General features: G+C 42.4%; 1 protein-coding gene across 1 annotated transcript; it reads left to right on the top strand.

Moving 5' to 3' along the window:
* The first annotated feature begins 16,254 nt into the window (after nt 1-16,254).
* Nucleotides 16,255-17,181, top strand: LOC146021270 (olfactory receptor 5AR1-like). The gene has a single exon (XM_083155065.1). It carries the CDS (start codon nt 16,255-16,257, stop codon nt 17,179-17,181), a length of 927 nt encoding a protein of 308 aa, XP_083011191.1.
* The last annotated feature ends 692 nt before the right edge of the window (nt 17,182-17,873 follow it).

Genomic DNA, 17,873 nt, shown 5'->3' with positions numbered 1-17,873 from the left:
TTCCTGGATCCAGCGCTGGTCTGGCTGCTTCACAGCCGGCTCCCCCCGCACTGACAGGCAGCGGGGAGAACCGGCTTTCTCCGTTGCCTGTCACCGGCTTTCTCCGTAGCTTCTGTAGCGCTGTCCCAGTGCTACAGAGGCTGAGAGCGTGATTGGCTGAGCTACAGTATGCGTCTCCATGGAGACGCATAGCTCAGTCCTGATTGGCTGAGCTATGCGTCTCCATGGAGACGCATACTGTAGCTCAGCCAATCGCGCTCTCAGCCTCTGTAGCACTCGGACAGAGCTACAGAAGCTACGGAGAAAGCCGGTGACAGGCAACGGAGAAAGCCGGTTCTCCCCGCTGCCTGTCAGTGCGGGGGGAGCCGGCTGTGAAGCAGCCAGACCAGCGCTGGATCCAGGAATGGTAAGTATGCTGGTGTAAAATTGAGGTGTGTGTGTGTGTGTAATAAACTTGTACTTCTCTGTGTGTGTGTTTTTTATAAACATTCTTTTTACAGGTGGACTACAAGTCCCAGCGGGCCCATTAATGCCCTGCATGCTGGGACTTGTGGTTCTCCAAGTCCCAGCATGCGGGGGAGGTCTGCTGGCACTTGTAGTTCGCCGGTAAAAAGCAATGTAATGATATGTATGATGGATTTAACCCTATCAGGCCGGCGTCCACTGGCCACGGACGCCGGTGACAGCCCCGGGCTTCAGCCCTGGACGGGTGAAGCCTGGGGGGGGGGACCCCTTTATTGGGGGGGTCCCCACTCCTCCAGGTACCCCGTCCAAGGCTGACCAGCCACGGTGCGCATGTTTTGGCCGGGGGACCTTGTATAAAAAGTGTCCCCCGGCTGTGGCATGACACCGCGGGCTGTTGGAGCCCGGTGCTGGTTTCAAAATACGGGGGACCCCCAGATTTTTTGTCCCCCGTATTTTTGGAACCAGGACCGGTCCAAGAGTCCGGGGCTGGTTTCAGAAATACGGGGGACCCCTATGCTTTTTGTCCCCCCGTATTTTTGGAACCAGGTCCGGCTCAATGAGCCCGGGGCTGGTTATGCTTAGGAGGGGGGACCCCACGCCGTTTTTTTTTTAACTTTTTTTTTTTTGCACAAAAGCGCATTTATAAAAATGCGCACATTTTCATGACTGAAAATGCGCACATTTTCATGACTAAAAATCGCGGCAAATCACATTTTTTTGCCGCTAATTCGCATCTCATTACATATGCGAATTCGCGGCAAAAAATGTGATTTTTAAAGGTGCGATTTGGTGCGATTTTTTTTTAGTCTAAAAATCGCACCCTATTACATTTCGCCCAGGGACTTTTTTTTATCCCCTATCTTTTGAATCTGTTTAATGCTTTATTCCATTGCAGAGGTCTGCCACCATCTATGATGGAAGCGATTATAATTGTACTCCCGAAACCGGGTAAGGACCCTATCATCCCCGATAAATACCGCCCTATCTCATTACTATCAACGGATATAAATTTTTTAGCTAAGATTCTTGCAGTACACCTGAACTCAGTCATAACCACCATAGTGCATGGGGATCAGACGGGCTTTATGCCAGGCAAGTCCACCATCCAGAACCTGCACAGACTATTTTGTCATCTGCAGTGGGGGGATGTGGCCGGGTCGGGGGCATTGGTGGTGTCTTTGGACGCCACCAAGGCTTTTAACTCGGTAGAAGGGTTGTATCTGTGGGGGGTTATGCGCAGATTTGCGTTTGGCCCAAATTTTATACGTTCCAGTTGCTTTACTCCTCCCCTAGAGCCAGGCTATCTATAAATGGATTTGTTAACTCTCACTTCCCCTTAAGCCGTGGCACTAGGCAAGGCTGCCCACTCTCGCCAGCCGTTTTTGCATTAGCTATTGAACCACTGGCCTGCATAATTAGAAAACATCCAGGGTATTTCCATGGGTGGCTGTACTGACGTCATTGCATTATACGCTGATGACATGTTGCTCTTCCTGAAAGATACGGGTCCTTCCCTAGCAGCAATGCTTGAAACAATTAATTTATTTGGCACATTCCCAGGTCTATTAATCAACTGGGATAAGTCCAGCATCTTTCCACTAGGGGGTATTATCCCTAATAGCCTCCCCAAAGCTTCCCCACTTTAATAGACCCTCCACTTTAAGTATTTGGGAGTATGGGTCACACCAGTGGTCAAAGAATATGTAACTCTGGACCCAGTCACTGCAAATCTCCAAAAGAGAATCCATGTTTGGAAGAAGCTTCCCCTTACTGTGACGGGCAGAATTAATCTCCTTAAAATGGTAATACAGCCAAAATATCTTTACCTTTTGCAGCATTCCCCTATTTACATTCCAAGGAAAGTTTTTACTAAGGTACAAAGTATATTCTCAACATTTTTTTTGGGTGGGAGGACTCCTAGGGTCACCTTGGGAACTTTGATGCGAGCCAAGTGCGATGGCGGTCTAGGCCTGCCTGACCTATGTATGTACTATTTAGCTACTCAGTTAATGCACATATCCAATTGAGTACAGGGACGGGATAGCCCTACTTTTTCTGTGTTTTTTTTTTACTGAGGGTGGGCCCCTCGCTGACACCACTACATTTTCTCCTAACCGGTGCTTTACCTGGGGGTCTTCCACATACCCTCAGGCAGATCAGGATTGTATGGAAACAGTCCCATTCATATACCACATGGAAAGATATTGACGATGACACCCCCTATGGAATAATGCTACATTTAGGGAGCTATTACCCCTGGCAGTGGACAACATTTGGTTAAAAGCAGGGCTTAGTAAAATTGCACAGTTATATACGGACAATACCCTCAAATTTTTTCAACAGTTTTGCGAAGAGTTTCACGTTCCTAATAAGGCTTTTTTTAAGGTATTTCCAATTGTGTCATGCACTACAGTCGGAATTTGGTGGGACCACTCCACATTTATCGCCCTCTCCGATTAAAAAGTTGGTCAGAAGTTTGGGCCAGACTAAGCAGATCTCCAGTATTTATGCTACACTTAACTCTAATGTATCCTCTCACAACTCAGTTGGACTAAGGGCCAAGTGGAAGTCCGATATTGGTTCCCTAGATGAGACTCAATGGTGCAGATGTTGGGTTTGATAAGGTTTACCACCCCCTGTATAAAATACCAACAAGTATTCTTTTATATTCTTCAGCGGCCTTATCGCACCCCTGTGACTCTTCATAGGGCAGGTCTGAGGCCGGATAAAAATTGCCCTAGGTGCGGGACGGGAGATACAGACTACTGGCATATGTTATGGGAATGCCCCACAATACTTGTTTTTTGGGGGGGAGGTTTTGGCGGATATGGTTCTGTCTGAGCCTACTCTTCCTCTCCTGTCACCTGCCTTATGTATGTTTGGCCTTGACATGGAGGAAACACATTCCCTTATGATATACAAATACGTCCTGTGCCTCACCACTTTGGCTAAAATGATAATTGCACATAACTGGTTCGCTACCACATGCCCTAGTATTCATCATTGGAGGGCACTGGTCAACTATGTTTCGGGACATGAAAAATTTGTTCACCAGACACGCTGTTCCCTTGCCTACTACCATGCTAAGTGGGACAGATGAAAGGACTCCATTCTGGCTAACGGCTCGCCCACTTGGAGGCTTTAAGGGGCTTCTTCAACATACTGTAATGCTTATATTGATATGTATCAATTATTGTTACTGCTGCACCCCTATAATTGCCGTGTTAATAGAACATTCTTAGCGCAATTACTTGGTATATTTCTGTTGGAATGAAAATGCTGCAAATGTACTCAAATCAAAGTCTCTTTATTATTGATGTCAATGTTCATGCCCATTTTTTATTTTTATTTTCTTTTGTATGTTTATGATTCACACTTAAACCAATAAAACCAATAAAAAATTACACAATAAAAAAAAAAAACAATTAACAAGTTAGTTGGACTGATTTTACAATAATTTTAATACACGGGCATACAGTTGTGACCAATAAAACCACACTTGTGGCCAATAAAAACAACTAGCATTGCATATGCTTCATCTAAAAAAAGTGCCTCACACATGTATGTGAATATCTGATAGGACTGTCCATTCCTAGTATGCCTCAGGGTTTTTCTAAACAAGTGCCAAGTCAGAATAATGGAATGGTTAATTACAGTCCTCCATGAATTTGGTGCAACGTTTCCATATGCCTCCTAATAGTTGGTATCTGGATAGGTTGTAGCATAAATGCTGTCCACCATGGAGGAAAATGATTGAACAGCTGTGGCACAGCAGGCTGGCAAAGTTGTTTGTTCCAGAAGAAATGGGCATTTGAAATCTGGTGTCGTCTGGTGCTAGTTTGAGTCAGTCCACTTTCTTAGGTGTGGGCAGGGAGCTCCTGACATTTTTCGATGTATCAAAAACGGCTTTATCAAAATGGTCAAAACAAGTCTGCCTGCAGTTGAGTGTTTGGTGTCATTTTCTACAGACTCATTGGAGTCCCATGTCCATGGCATTTTCTAAAATGCTTACAGTATAAGGTTCTATAGGTAAATATACAACAGTCTTCATGGTATTTGTAACTATCTTCTATTAGTTCATTATAAATAAAAGAAAAATAAACAACAGCAACAACTCATCCTGGAACACCAGGTTCAGCAGATCCATCATAATGTAAATATAGGGGTGGATTTCTTAAGGAGCGGTTTGTCAAAGTCAATGATTATTGGTGGATTTAAAATGGCAAAATGAACACGAATGAACATTCTATGGGATGAGATAATCTGACTTTGGCGAATTTTATCGCAAAAACTGCCGTTTTCGCACTTTTCCCCTAATTCGCATATTTAATGAGATGCGAAAATCGGCAAAAAGTGCGGTTTTGCAGCGAAATCGCACTTTTTAAAAGTGCGATTTTTCGTTTTCGCCAGAACTCGCATCCAGATGTTTGCACATTGAAAAGTATACAATTCGCATATTTAATGAGATGCGAATTTGAAAAATGTCTAAAAATCTCAAAAAAAATCAGACCAGGTTCTGATATGCGATTTGGCCAGAACCCTGCACAGATCATAGAGATCTGTGCATGGCCCTGTGTAAAAAAATGTGGAAAAGTGTTTTTTGACAAAAAAAATAGCGTGGGGTCCCCCCTCCTGAGCATAACCAGCCCTGGGCTCATTGAGCCGGGGCTGGTTCCAAAAATACGGGGGACAAAAAGCATAGGGGTCCCCCGTATTTCTGAAACCAGCCCCGGACTCTTGGACCGGTCCTGGTTCCAAAAATACGGGGGACAAAAAATCTGGGGGTCCCCTGTATTTTGAAACCAGCACCGGGCTCCAACAGCCCTCGGTGTCATGCCACAGCCGGGGGACACTTTTTATATAAGGTCCCCCGGCCGAAACATGAGCACTGTGGCTGGTCAGCCTTGGACGGGGTACCTGGAGGAGTGGGGACCCCCCCATAAAGGATTCGTCCCCCCCCCAGGCTTCACCCGTCCAGGGCTGAAGCCCGGGGCTGTCACCGGCGTCCCTGGCCAGTGGACGCCGGCCTGATGGGGTTAAATCTTCCATACATAACATTGCTTGATACAGGAGAACTACAAGTGCCAGCAGACCTCCCCCGCATGCTGGGACTTGGAGAACCACAAGTCCCAGCATGCGGGGCATTAATGGGCCCGCTGGGACTTGTAGTCCACCTGTAAAAAGAATGTTAAAAAAAACACACACAGAGAAGTAAAACTTTATTACACACACATCCACACACCTCACTTTTACAACCACATACTCACCGATCCAGGTCCAGCGCTGTCCTCTTCACAGCCGGCTCCCCCTGCACTGACAGCAGGGAACTGGCTCTCTCCGATGCTGCTAACAGCCTCTGTAGCGCTGTCCCACATCCAACGACAGGACAAAAATACAAAATCAATCATGTGGTGTCATGCAAATCTCAATATATCATCTACATAATCATATGCCCCTGCGGCAAGTATTATGTGGGCCAGACTATAAGGACATTCAGAGAGCGCATGGTGCTCCACCGCTCTGCCATTAAAGCATGCCTTAGTGGGGATAAAATCGAACAGCCAGTGGCCAAACATTTTAAGGCCTGTGGCCATAAGTTGGAAAGTCTAAAAAGCATGATCTTTGAGGGGGTGACAGACAGAAACTGTTGACACAGAGCGAGTCGGCATAGATATTCCGACTCAATGCACTGGCCCCAGTAGGGTTAAACAAAAAATAGCCTGGAATTCCTTTATTTAGCTCAAAGTCCGACATTGTAGCTAGTGTACTTTCAGTATGGTTCAAACCCTCATTCCATGCCATTGTTCCCTTTTTTAACCCATGCGACTGTTATTCGATATGTACAGATTATGCATATTTACTTGAACTGTGATTGATGTATGCCATTTTTTGTATTTAACATGGAGCTGTGATGTAAAGGTGAAACTGCAAGAGATGCTGGATAGAGGTCCCTGCAGTTAGCGCGTATTACAATACACGCACTGCTTAGCGCACATAGGTACAGATTTATACAGCCTGTACTATATTCAAGCTAGAGTGTAACACGCTGCCCGACACTTGTTATGTTGGAATTTTAATCACATATTTCATGCACTTATTTCCAGCAGTTATTATGCTGGTCTTACGCAAACTGTCTCCCCATGACGCCGGAGCAGGGAGACCCAAAGCTTCTAAGGTATCCTGGCAACGGTCACGTCACCAAGAGGCTGAGCCAGCTACCTGGAAGCCAGGCGCCCGGTCCTGGCGGCGGGGAACAGTGAGTCACATACACGGCAGCACAATATAAGGTAAGAGAGCATAACGGCTCTGTATTCTTCCTTCTCCCTATGCACAGCAACTTGCACTTTCAGCGCACGTCCAGAAGACGAGACCAAACGGGTCTCGAAACGTTGACCACTGCTATGTTTTTCTAATTACATGATAAAAACCTTTTAAAACCTTCTACAAAGTCGTCTGAGTGCCGCCTTCTTCTCTGGGTTAATCCCACCGAGGTCCCCGGATCCCTGTCTGCACTCTACCTTTCAGGAAGGCACCTGCACGCCTTTACCTCGCTACAAACAGGAGTGCCGAACAACCCATCAAGTATATATATATATATATATAATATTGAAAAAAGGCAAGATGGCACTCACTTGTAGGGAGTTCAGTCGGTGCAGGGTCCAGAAATGTTACTATGGAATCACACTCACCCCATCCACAGCAGCAAACGGAGCAAGATAAACGGATCAGCACTCAGTAATTGGTGAAGAAAGATAAAGTGTATTTACATTACACGCATGTTATAACAAACAGTGCAGACAGCTGTTTCAACCGGGGTGTTTCAACCGGGGTGTCCCCTGATGAAAACCGGGATACCCCGGTTGAAACAGCTGTTGGGACAGCTGTCTGCACTGTTTGTTATAACATGCGTGTAATGTAAATACACTTTATCTTTCTTCACCAAGTACTGAGTGCTGATCCGTTTATCTTGCTCCGTTTGCTGCTGTGGATGGACTGAGTGTGATCATATATATATATATATATATATATATATATATATATATATATATAGTAACATCTAGAAAGTTATTATTTTCTGGTTTGAATATCAATATAATATTTTGATTATTATTATTATTATTATTATTATTATTAAGGAAATTACAGAATTGGTCTAGAAGATCCATTAAAAATGAAGAAGATATCATCTATGTACCTTCTATAGGACAGTAGGTTCACTCCAAAAGGGTTATTATACTAGATTTTATCAAGCTCCCATTTTCCCATAAATAGGTTTGCATAACTTGGAGCAATAAACGAAACAATGGGTGGGCTTGAGCGCTGCTCCTGTGTGTGTCTGTCTGATGCAAAACAGATGTACATATGACAGTATGTAATATAAATAAATATGTTTATTATAATAAAGATAACGATATAGGATATGGGGTAAATGGGTGATGGTGTGGGGGAAAAAAGTCTCGATGCACAGATACCAGTGAGAGCCCCTCGGGGGATCGGGGGATCAACGGACCCCTTTGTACCATAAACCACCTGGCTTATGTCTCTCTAAGTCTTGTCTGTGCTATGTTCATACAGGGTATGGGGTGGCTGGGTGGTAGTGTGGGGGTAAAGTCTTGTTGCACAGATGGACCAGTGAGTGCCCCTCGGGGGATCAGGGGATCAACAGACCCCTTTGTACCATAAACCAACTGGCTTATGTCTCTCTAGGTGTTTTCTGTGTTGTGTTCGCTGCTGTGCTGCTGGATAGCACAGGTACTGGTACGCTTAAGTCTTGTGTGGGTACCTTGTTGTAAAATCAATGCCAGGTGTCAGCAGTGTGCGGCGTCCGTGCTCCGATGCCTTCTCTGCCTTGTGACAGGTTCTCTATCACCGCAGGTCAGTCCTGACCTCAGTGTGATGGGCGGGTGGATGTTGTCCCGAACGCTCTGTCGTGAGGCCTTGCCTCCTTCTGTGTGTGGGTGTCCGGCTTGGAGGACCGCTGCAGCCGCAGCGTCCTCTGGTGTTGCTGCCGGCGGTTCCACTGACAATCTGTGAGCCACGACTTCTGGGTTTCTGTTCTCGCGAGAACAGTGCTTCTGCCCGGAGTCGTGTCACGTCCACGGAGTGGTTTGCGCTCGACTCCTTTGAGGAGGAGACTTGTTGTAAATGTTCGTGGGTGATGTTCCTATGGTTGGAGGGTTGCTTCTTGCTGTTATGATGTGCGTGCACCAATGCGTTTTGGCATGTAATGCCTTTTTCAAGCCTAGTGCCCATAGCTGTACCAGTTTTTTGAAGAAAAAGGTCATCCCTAAATAAGAAGATGTTATTGGTCAGGATGTATTCGATACCCTCCAAAATTAATCGTTGTAGGTCTGGATTCAGGTCTGACTGTTGTAAAAAGAATCTAACTGCTGACAGGTCTTGACAATGATTAATAATTGTATACAAAGAGCCATCTGCTGATACTAGAAAAAACCTTTTTGCCATTTAACCTCTTTCAGTGATTAAGTATTTAATTGACCGGTGTCTTTCAGATGTGACTTGTTGCTGTTAACCAATGGTTGGAGAAAAAAGTCAATATATTCTGAGAGGTTAGATGATATAGAAGTTACTCCAGAAATCATTGGATTGTGGGATCTTCAAAAGAGAGAAAACAAGCTATTTTTGTTGATAGAATATTTTTTTTCTACATATTTTTTGATTAATAGCTCAAAATTAATTTCCATTTTATTGATGGGGTCTCCTCTGATTTGTTTATAAGTAGTTGGATAATTTAATTGGTGGTACATATCTTCTTCATATTTGTTACAATCTAATAAAACAACCCCACCACCCTTGTCTGATAGTTTAAGCAGTACATTTTTATTTTCTCTTAATTCTTTCATAGCTTTCCTTTCATTTGCGGTAAAATTAAGATCTTTTTGTTGTTTACATGTTTCCAGATTTTATAAATCTCTGAGTACCAGGCCTGCAAAACTTTCGATATATGGACCTTTTATGTGATGGGGAAAAAAGAGTGACTTTGGTTTAAAACGGGTATTAGTAATAGTTTTTTGCTCTATGTACACAATGGTGTATTGTCCTAGAAAAAAATTCTTTATGGACATTTTTCTGATGAACTTTTGGACATCTATATAGAGATCAAAGGCCTTAATGTTATTTGATGGAGCAAACTTTTAAGCCCTTTGTAAAAGGGCAGTTTAACTTAAAAAATTAAACTTTTGACATAGTGTTACATTCAATTTGTGTTACTTTCAGTGTGCAGGAGGTGCCATAACCCTAACAATTGCTTCGCTCTGCCTAATGGGGGTGTGGGGTTATGTGGCTGGCTAAATTAGTTCCACCACCTCTCTAGGCCCAATTTAAGCCCTGCTTACCGTAAGAATGGGGCATGTACTGTGGGTCTGATTCAGCTTTGTTAAGAAAGATAAAAAAAACACACAAATAAGCAAAACCATGCTGTTCTGCAGGTGGGGCTGATGTAACATCTGCAGAGATAATTAGATTTGGGTGGATTCTATTTTCTGTGCAGGGTAATTACTGTCTGTTTTTGCATGTATCCCACAGATGTCAGACAGCTGTATCTTTTACACTGCAATTTAGTATTCAGTTTAAAAACACGCCACCCAAATCTATTCTCATTGGGAAGTGTTGACTAAAGACCATATTGAAACCCTATTTAGGTCCACATCCGAGATTTGTTTATAGAAAAGCTGATAACCTACGCAATATGCTGGTAAAAAGTGCTATAGCTTTAGGTAAAAGACCATCAAGAATAGTTTCTAAAGGGTTCTACCGATGTGGACAACGTTCAATGTGTAAATCATGTAAGACTGAGAATAAAATTATGTCTTTTAAATCTAATACCACAGGACAGGAATATAATATCAGCGATTTCATTACATGTGGAGCAAAAACGTGATTTATCTGCTTGAATGTGATTGTGGGGCTCAATATGTGGGGAGAACGGGAAGGATGCTAAAAGAACGTCTTATAGAGCATGTACGTAATATTAAAAAGGGTTGTGAACTTCACATTGTATCAGTACACTTTAAAAACAAACACTCTTGCAATATTAAACATATGAAAATTTTCTGTGTGTTTAAATTGTGTATTAGAAATTGGAGATCAAAGAACACAGAACAAGACTTAGCTTTGAACTGAAAACTTTAGTCCCACATGGGTTAAACATCAATTTTGAATATAAGTGGTTTATCTAATCTTTGGTTTTATTTGCATTAGGTTTCCATAAATATCTGTCATACTAATATTGTTTTTTATCATTTCTGTTACATACGCGGCTCAATGTGGGATCTGTTTGTGTAGCATGCGAACTTTGTGGATAATATATCTCTCCAGATCATTCATCATTGATTGTCATTAATTGAACTATACCCATACGGACTATGAGCCGGGTTTGAGGTTTTATCATATGATTGGTGGAAAAACACCATGTGCTGAACATACAGTACCGGCTTTTAAAACAGCATCTGGAGCAGCACATCTTAATAAAGGTTTTTCTGAAACGCATTGATGAAGGCTGCGGCTGCTGACATATACAGTCAGCACTAAGAACTTCTTCAGGAGCCTGAGCCAGGGAGCAAGTGAGTCCATGTGTCTGCAGTGCTTATAACTCCACGGTATTCGTGACAGAATTAAAAAGTAAGTTTCATCCGCACCGATTTGATGTCCGTCTGATGTATTATAATTAGAAGGCAAAGATACCTTTACATGTATTTGAGATAGAAATACTAAGTAAGTGTTTAAACTTCATTTAAAGTGAGGTGCATTGCTGAACCCGTTTAATGAGGGGGTCATAAAGAAGCTGCTATGTGAACGTGAGACTGAACCTATAAGTAAGTGTGGTTTTAGATGTCCATTGATAACACCACCGGCTTTCTGATCTACGTTTCACAAGCAAGTTTCAGACCAGCGCTGGTTTCTTCCAACTCCATGTTTCATGTTGACAGGGTTAGGTTGACGATGGGAAGATTGACAGTCAAGAGGTCGATGTGAGTTTTTCAAGTTTTTTGTCTTGATTGTTGACATTGACACAGAGTCCCCTCGCAATGGCTCGCTGTATTCACCATGCTTCGAGCAAGGTGCATTGCTGTGCTCTGCACACTGTTTTATTCTCCCACCATGCCACAGGGGATGGTAGGGCATGAAATACCGCCTGTTGGCACTTTTGACTGCACACTTTCTCATTGTCCACCTAATGCTTGTGTCGACCTTCCAAAATTGTCAACTTTAGCCATGTAGACCTATTTCAGGTATTAACCTAAGACCTGCCAACCTTCAGTGGTCGACCCAATGCATGTTGCTCTAAATAAGGTCAACCTTGTTCTGGTTCACTAACAAAGAAAAAATCCTTCCTGCAGGTGGGGCAGATGTAACATGTGCAGAGAGAGTTAAATTTGGGTGGGGTTTTACGTCAAAGTGAGATCTATATTGCAGTGTAAAAATAACTCACCCAAATCTAATTCTCTCTGCACATTTTACATCTGCCCCACCTGCAGTGCACATGGTTTTATCAATTTGTATCCATTTGAGAAGGAATTTGCCTCTAAGAGTGAACTAGAATAAGGGCTTGTGTCCCTTATCTTCAACCTCAACTTTTTAATTAAATAATACTTTGCAACCACCCTTACATGCTGTCATCTGCCGTTATTTTGGAGTTCTAAAAGTATAGAGTAAAGTTACAAAAAGTGATCATAAGCAGCAACTTAGAGGAATCACCTAGGAAGACCCTCCCTTGGTGCAAAGGAACACAGACGGGTTGTTTTTATGTTTTTGTAGAACATTGGTCTAATTGTACATGTGAGACATAGAAAATAGGCTACAACACACTCAGGAATAACTTAGCTGTATTATAAATCTCTCCTCTGAATGATGATGGTTCAGTATTGGACATTTCCAGGCATCTGTACCCAGTATAAGGTATGTCTTCTTAACATTGCCACAGCAAAACCTTTAGATATTTTTGAGTCAAGATATTAAATCAGTTCTTTAGATTTATCCAAGTGTCAGATAATATGTATAGGCTGAAGGGCAATTAGATGTTTGGAGCAATAAAATTAATCCAAGTTTGCTTTGGTTTATTTCTGAAACATGTTGGTGACTTAACAAAAATGTTTTATGTAGAGGATAAGAAAAAATATTTGGCATGAATAAAAATATATGATTAAGGCAGTAAATTATTTGAATAGTGTAGAAATATTGTAACTATTATTTAACATACAAATAAGGGATGAGGCTTAATTTCATACGCACATGTTCGCGTGGGCACACACAACCACACACAGGTGAGAGTCTTATCCAGGTGATAACAAATACAATAATATCAGAACCTACATTCGTTAAATGTGAGAGTATCTTCAAAAGATTATTCTAATGTGTTTACTTAAAAAGGTAATAATAGCAATTGTAAAAGCATTACATAAGAAAGCATTTCATTAACTTTATAAGAACTTTTCTGAGTTAAGGCTATGATCTCTTCGTCCACATATGGGGCCTTCTACAGGTTTGTTAGCAATACCTTGCTGCACTGCAGGTGGGGCAGATGTATCATGTGCAGAGAGCTAGATTTGGGTGGCGTGTTTTTAAACTGAATTCTAAATTGCAGTGTAAAAGACACAGCTGGCTGACATCTGTGGGATACATGCAAAAACATACAGTATTTACCCTGCACAGAAAAAAAAATAGAATCCACCCAAAATCTAATTATCTCTGCAGATGTTACATCAGCCCCACCTGCAGTGCAGCATGGTTTTGCTTATTTGTGTTTTTTTTTTCTTTCTTAACAAAGCTGAATCAGTTCCACAGTACATGCCCCATTCTTATGGTAAGCAGGGCTTAAATTGGGCCTAGAGAGGTGGTGGAACTAAATTAACCAGCCACATATCCCCCCACCTCCATTAGGCAGAGCCAGGCAATTGCTAGGGTTATGGCTCCCCCTGCACACATAACATTTGTGCTCTACATCTTGTGCATTATAATGAAACATTGGTCTCACAAGGAAGAGGCTTAGTCAAATAGTACCCCCAAATGACACCACACAGTAGCACAATTGTATTCATGTTATGTGGTGCCTCTGATTCATATTAAACCTCATAGTAGTGCCCATTGTTTACATTACGACATGCAGTAGTGCCCCTAAATCACAAAAGTCCCTCAGTAGTGCCACTTACTCATGTTATATCACACAGTAGTTCCCCTTATTCAAGTTATGCTATACAACAGTGTCCATTATATACAATGCTCACAGTAGTGCCCATTCACAAAATGCCTACAATAATTGTGCACCCTACATATTATGCCCACAAATGTGTTGCTTTTCTGTTGGATTTATTTGCAGGGCTGTGGTGAAGGTGGAACTACAGTAGTTACATCTACCATTATAGGTGGTGGAACTCTGTTCCACCCAGTTGCCCCTCATTTTAACTCCTGATTGTAAGTAATGTCATGGATGGTCAGTGTATTTACTCTTCAGCCACTTGTTGCTACTGTACATTTCTTTTAGTGATTCACATACAGTATTGAGCTTTATAGTGCAAATTTTAATTACTTTATCTTATACACTGGCAGAGTCTTCGTAGTTTATTTCCTACAAATACAAAATTACTAATTGTGAGGGGTCAATCAACTTTAGTTGCATACTGTCATTTAGAATCATCAGCAAAAATCTTTCCACTGGAACTCTGTTACTCTTAAATATATACCTCCTTTCTAATGTCATTTTACTTATTTGGTGTGCCAGGAAGTTTTGGGGAGGGTTTCTGACATCAGTGCTGACCACTTCCAGCCCGTCTCAGTCGCAGATTAGTGTCAGCCTGAGAACTACTCACATTCATAGATGGCAAAGTCTCTTTGATGTTTCTGGAATTGCATATGGATTTGCGAGTGGATAGCGATTAGTAATCCCTTTGCAATTCCTTCTCATAATGCACAATGTTTCAATTTTTGTTTCAGACTTGGTGGCAACTTTCTCCAATGCAAATTTTCTAATTAGCGATCCATGCTGACTTAGGCACTAAGATTGTTAAATTGCTTAAAACGCCGGTGATTTTCTTTTCTTTTATGATTCAAGAATGTTATTGATCAGTAATGACATGTTCTATACAATAAATTCCTTATATATGTGCTCGGTACTTGTGTACTAGCACAGCGCCCTGATATTTAGTCGCTCGATTTTTTAATCGCATCGCATGCCATACACCCGATGGCATGGGATGCAATGCGATTTTAACGCATATACGATATAACATTGTATAAGCACCCTAATGGGTGCTTACAATGCTTAAATGCACCCCCACTCCACCCCCCAAGTATAAACGTGAACCCGAAGCGTGGCGAGCACAGCGAGGGGCTGCGGTACGCGTCCTACGACCTTTTCATACCCCCACTATCCACGTCGGCATGGAGTTGATTTTATAAAGTGTGGCGAGCGCAGCAATCCACCGAGCCCGAAGCGTGGCGAGCGCAGCGTGCCCCGCGAGGGGACGCGGATACCTGTGAAGCCCGCGAGGGGACGCGGATACCTGTGAAGGTATCCGCGTCCGCTCGCCACACTTCGGGCACGGTGGCTCGCTGCACTCGCCACACTTTATAAAATAAAAAAAAGGTCGTAGGACATGTACCACCGCCCCTCGCGGGCTCGCTGCGCTTGCCACGCTTCGGGTTCACGTTTATACTTGGGGGTGGCGTGGGGGTGCATTTAAGCATTGTAAGCACCCATTAGGGTGCTTATACAATTTATAATCGCATCCCATCGCATTATATGGCATTGTATGCCATATACAATGGCATACAATTTTAAAATTGTATGCCATTGTAGAACATCGTCCGATATCGCATCCCATCGCATCGCATGCGATATGGTCTGCGATGCGATGGGCGCCGTGCTAGTACACAAGTACCATTTGCTCCTCCAATAATCCTTTTGGAACTCATATGGCTAGTATATAACTCAGTATGCAGTTCAGGAAATAGGAGAAAGACACAAAGAAAGATCTTCCATATAACCCTATATAATATAATTCTCATAAATCCAAATAAAAACCAATGACAAACAATATACATATATTGAAACACTCCCTTACAGAAATGTTGATTCTCAATACTGGAAGATGGGAAAGTGGAAGATGTCAGGAGTTTGCACCTCTCCGCCTGAAATGTTACAAATCTGGAGGAATGCTTGTACTCTCCACTTATCACTCCCCTGACTCCCCAGGTCTGTACTTGGTGAGATGACCCAAGCCAGGAATTGATATGACTCAGAGGGGTAAATTTACTAAGAAGTGTATTCTACTTCACATGTGATGTTGCTATGGGAAACCAATCATATCCTGTCTACTATCTTGTAGAGGGTGCTAAATAAAAAAAAAGTAGATTCTGAGATTCTGATTGGTTGCCCATAGCAACCATCACATGTGAAGTAGAATACCCATCTTAGTAAATTTCCCCCAGAACCTCAAAGTGACCTACAATTAGCTTGTCTACGTTTGCTTTTTGGCAAAACCAAAATGTCTCTAGCTAATTTTTACAATTTCCTATCACCTTCACAAATTTTCGGATCTATTACAATTATGAGAAAATAATCATGTTGGGAGGGAGGAACATAGCTTGTATAATGTCTTCTACTGTCACCCTAATGACACTACAATATTATTTGATAATGCATAGGAATTGTATCTGTTATGTCGAATGTAAGTGATTGGCTTTACAGTTTGTACAATTTAGAAACCAAACTTAATAAGCACACTATGTTGTACCAGATTAATTAGATCAGTTTAAATTTTATTTCTAGAGATGTCTTGGGGAAATAATACAGTGGTAACAGAATTTATTCTTCTTGGACTTTCCAATGATCCCAGGACTCAAGTTAATCTTTTCATTGTCTTCCTTTTTGTGTATATAATCACATTAATTGGCAACATCTCCATCATTATTCTAATCCTGTCCGATATCAGTCTTCACACCCCTATGTATTTCTTCCTGGGCAACCTCTCATTTCTGGATCTCTGCTATACATCTTCCATTGTGCCTAGGATGCTGAAAGATCTGATATCCGTAAAGAAATCTATTTCTTATGCTGAGTGCGCAACACAGATGTATATTTCTCTCTCTTTAGGGCAATCAGAGTGTGTTCTGCTGGCTGCTATGGCATATGACCGCTATGTAGCTATATGTTATCCATTACATTACACTACCATCATGAGTAAGACTGTTTGTGTGAGACTAGCTATTGGTACATGGATGTGTGGGGTTCTTCTCTCTACTTCAATGGTGACTCTTACACTCAATGTAAAACGTTGCGGCAATAATGAAATTAATAATTTTTTATGTGAAGTGCCAGAAGTATTATCACTGGGCTGTGAAAACATTTTGTTTATTGAATTAATAATTTTTGTTGTTAGTGTGATAATTCTCATAACACCAGTAACATTTATTATAATATCTTATGTTCAAATTATTGTAAGTATCTTAAAAATTGCTTCTTCGGCCGGGCAGCGGAAAGCTTTCTCCACCTGTGGGTCTCACATGACGGTTGTGACAATATTTTATGGCTCAGCTATGGCCGCCTACATGAAACCCAGGTCAAGCTCTGTAGCAGGAATAGACAAATTCATTGCTATATTTTACATCGTTATTACACCAATGCTGAATCCTTTGATTTATACTCTTAGGAATAATGATGTAAAAACAGCCATTCTAAAGTTAAAAAGTAGATTGTGATTACACAAATTCAAATTTGGGGTAAAATTGACAACTCCAAGTTGATTAGTGAGTCTACTTTTTCAAAACTTTTGGTTCACTTATAAAATTTGTTTTTAATTCTGCGCAATATTTTTCTTTATTAAATCCTATGGTAAATACAAGTGAAGGGTAAGATCTTGGTTTTAAATTGAGAAAACAACGTAGGACGGGAGTCTTTGGTCTCCCTGACATGCAGGCAGTAAGAACCAGCGTGTAATAAAGTGTCCATGGCCGCAAGATGAGTACCTGGGCAAAAGCTGTGTAGACGCCGCAGAGTTTGAGGACGCAGTCCCAGAGCCGGAGAGTGACTGACGGCGGGTCAGAGGAGGCGGCTGGGCTGTGAGTGAGGCTGGCGTGCTGCTCATGTGCCCGCACGTGCACGCTGGGAGAGACACAGACACGGAAGGGACACGGGGAAGGAGAAAGTGCCGACAGCCAGAGGCTGTGTGGCCGGAGGACTGGAGAGGCGAGCAGGGGAGTGAAGTGAAATCCCCACCCCCGCAAACAACCACAGCGGCTGGAATGCTCCTGGGCACTGGCAAGCAGGGGCGGATTGGCCATTATAATTACCGGGAACTTTCCCGGGAGGCCGATGCTACTGAGGCCGAATTTGAAGTTGCAAGGCAGCAGGGGCAGCACTGAGCAGTTCCCTGAGGCTGGCCCCGCCCACC

This window comes from Crinia signifera, chromosome 7 (genome assembly GCF_055691185.1).
Source record: "Crinia signifera chromosome 7, ASM5569118v1, whole genome shotgun sequence".
Lineage (NCBI taxonomy): Eukaryota > Metazoa > Chordata > Amphibia > Anura > Myobatrachidae > Crinia > Crinia signifera.
Note: the sequence above shows the minus strand (reverse complement) of the source record. Positions and strands in the feature narration are given on the sequence as shown.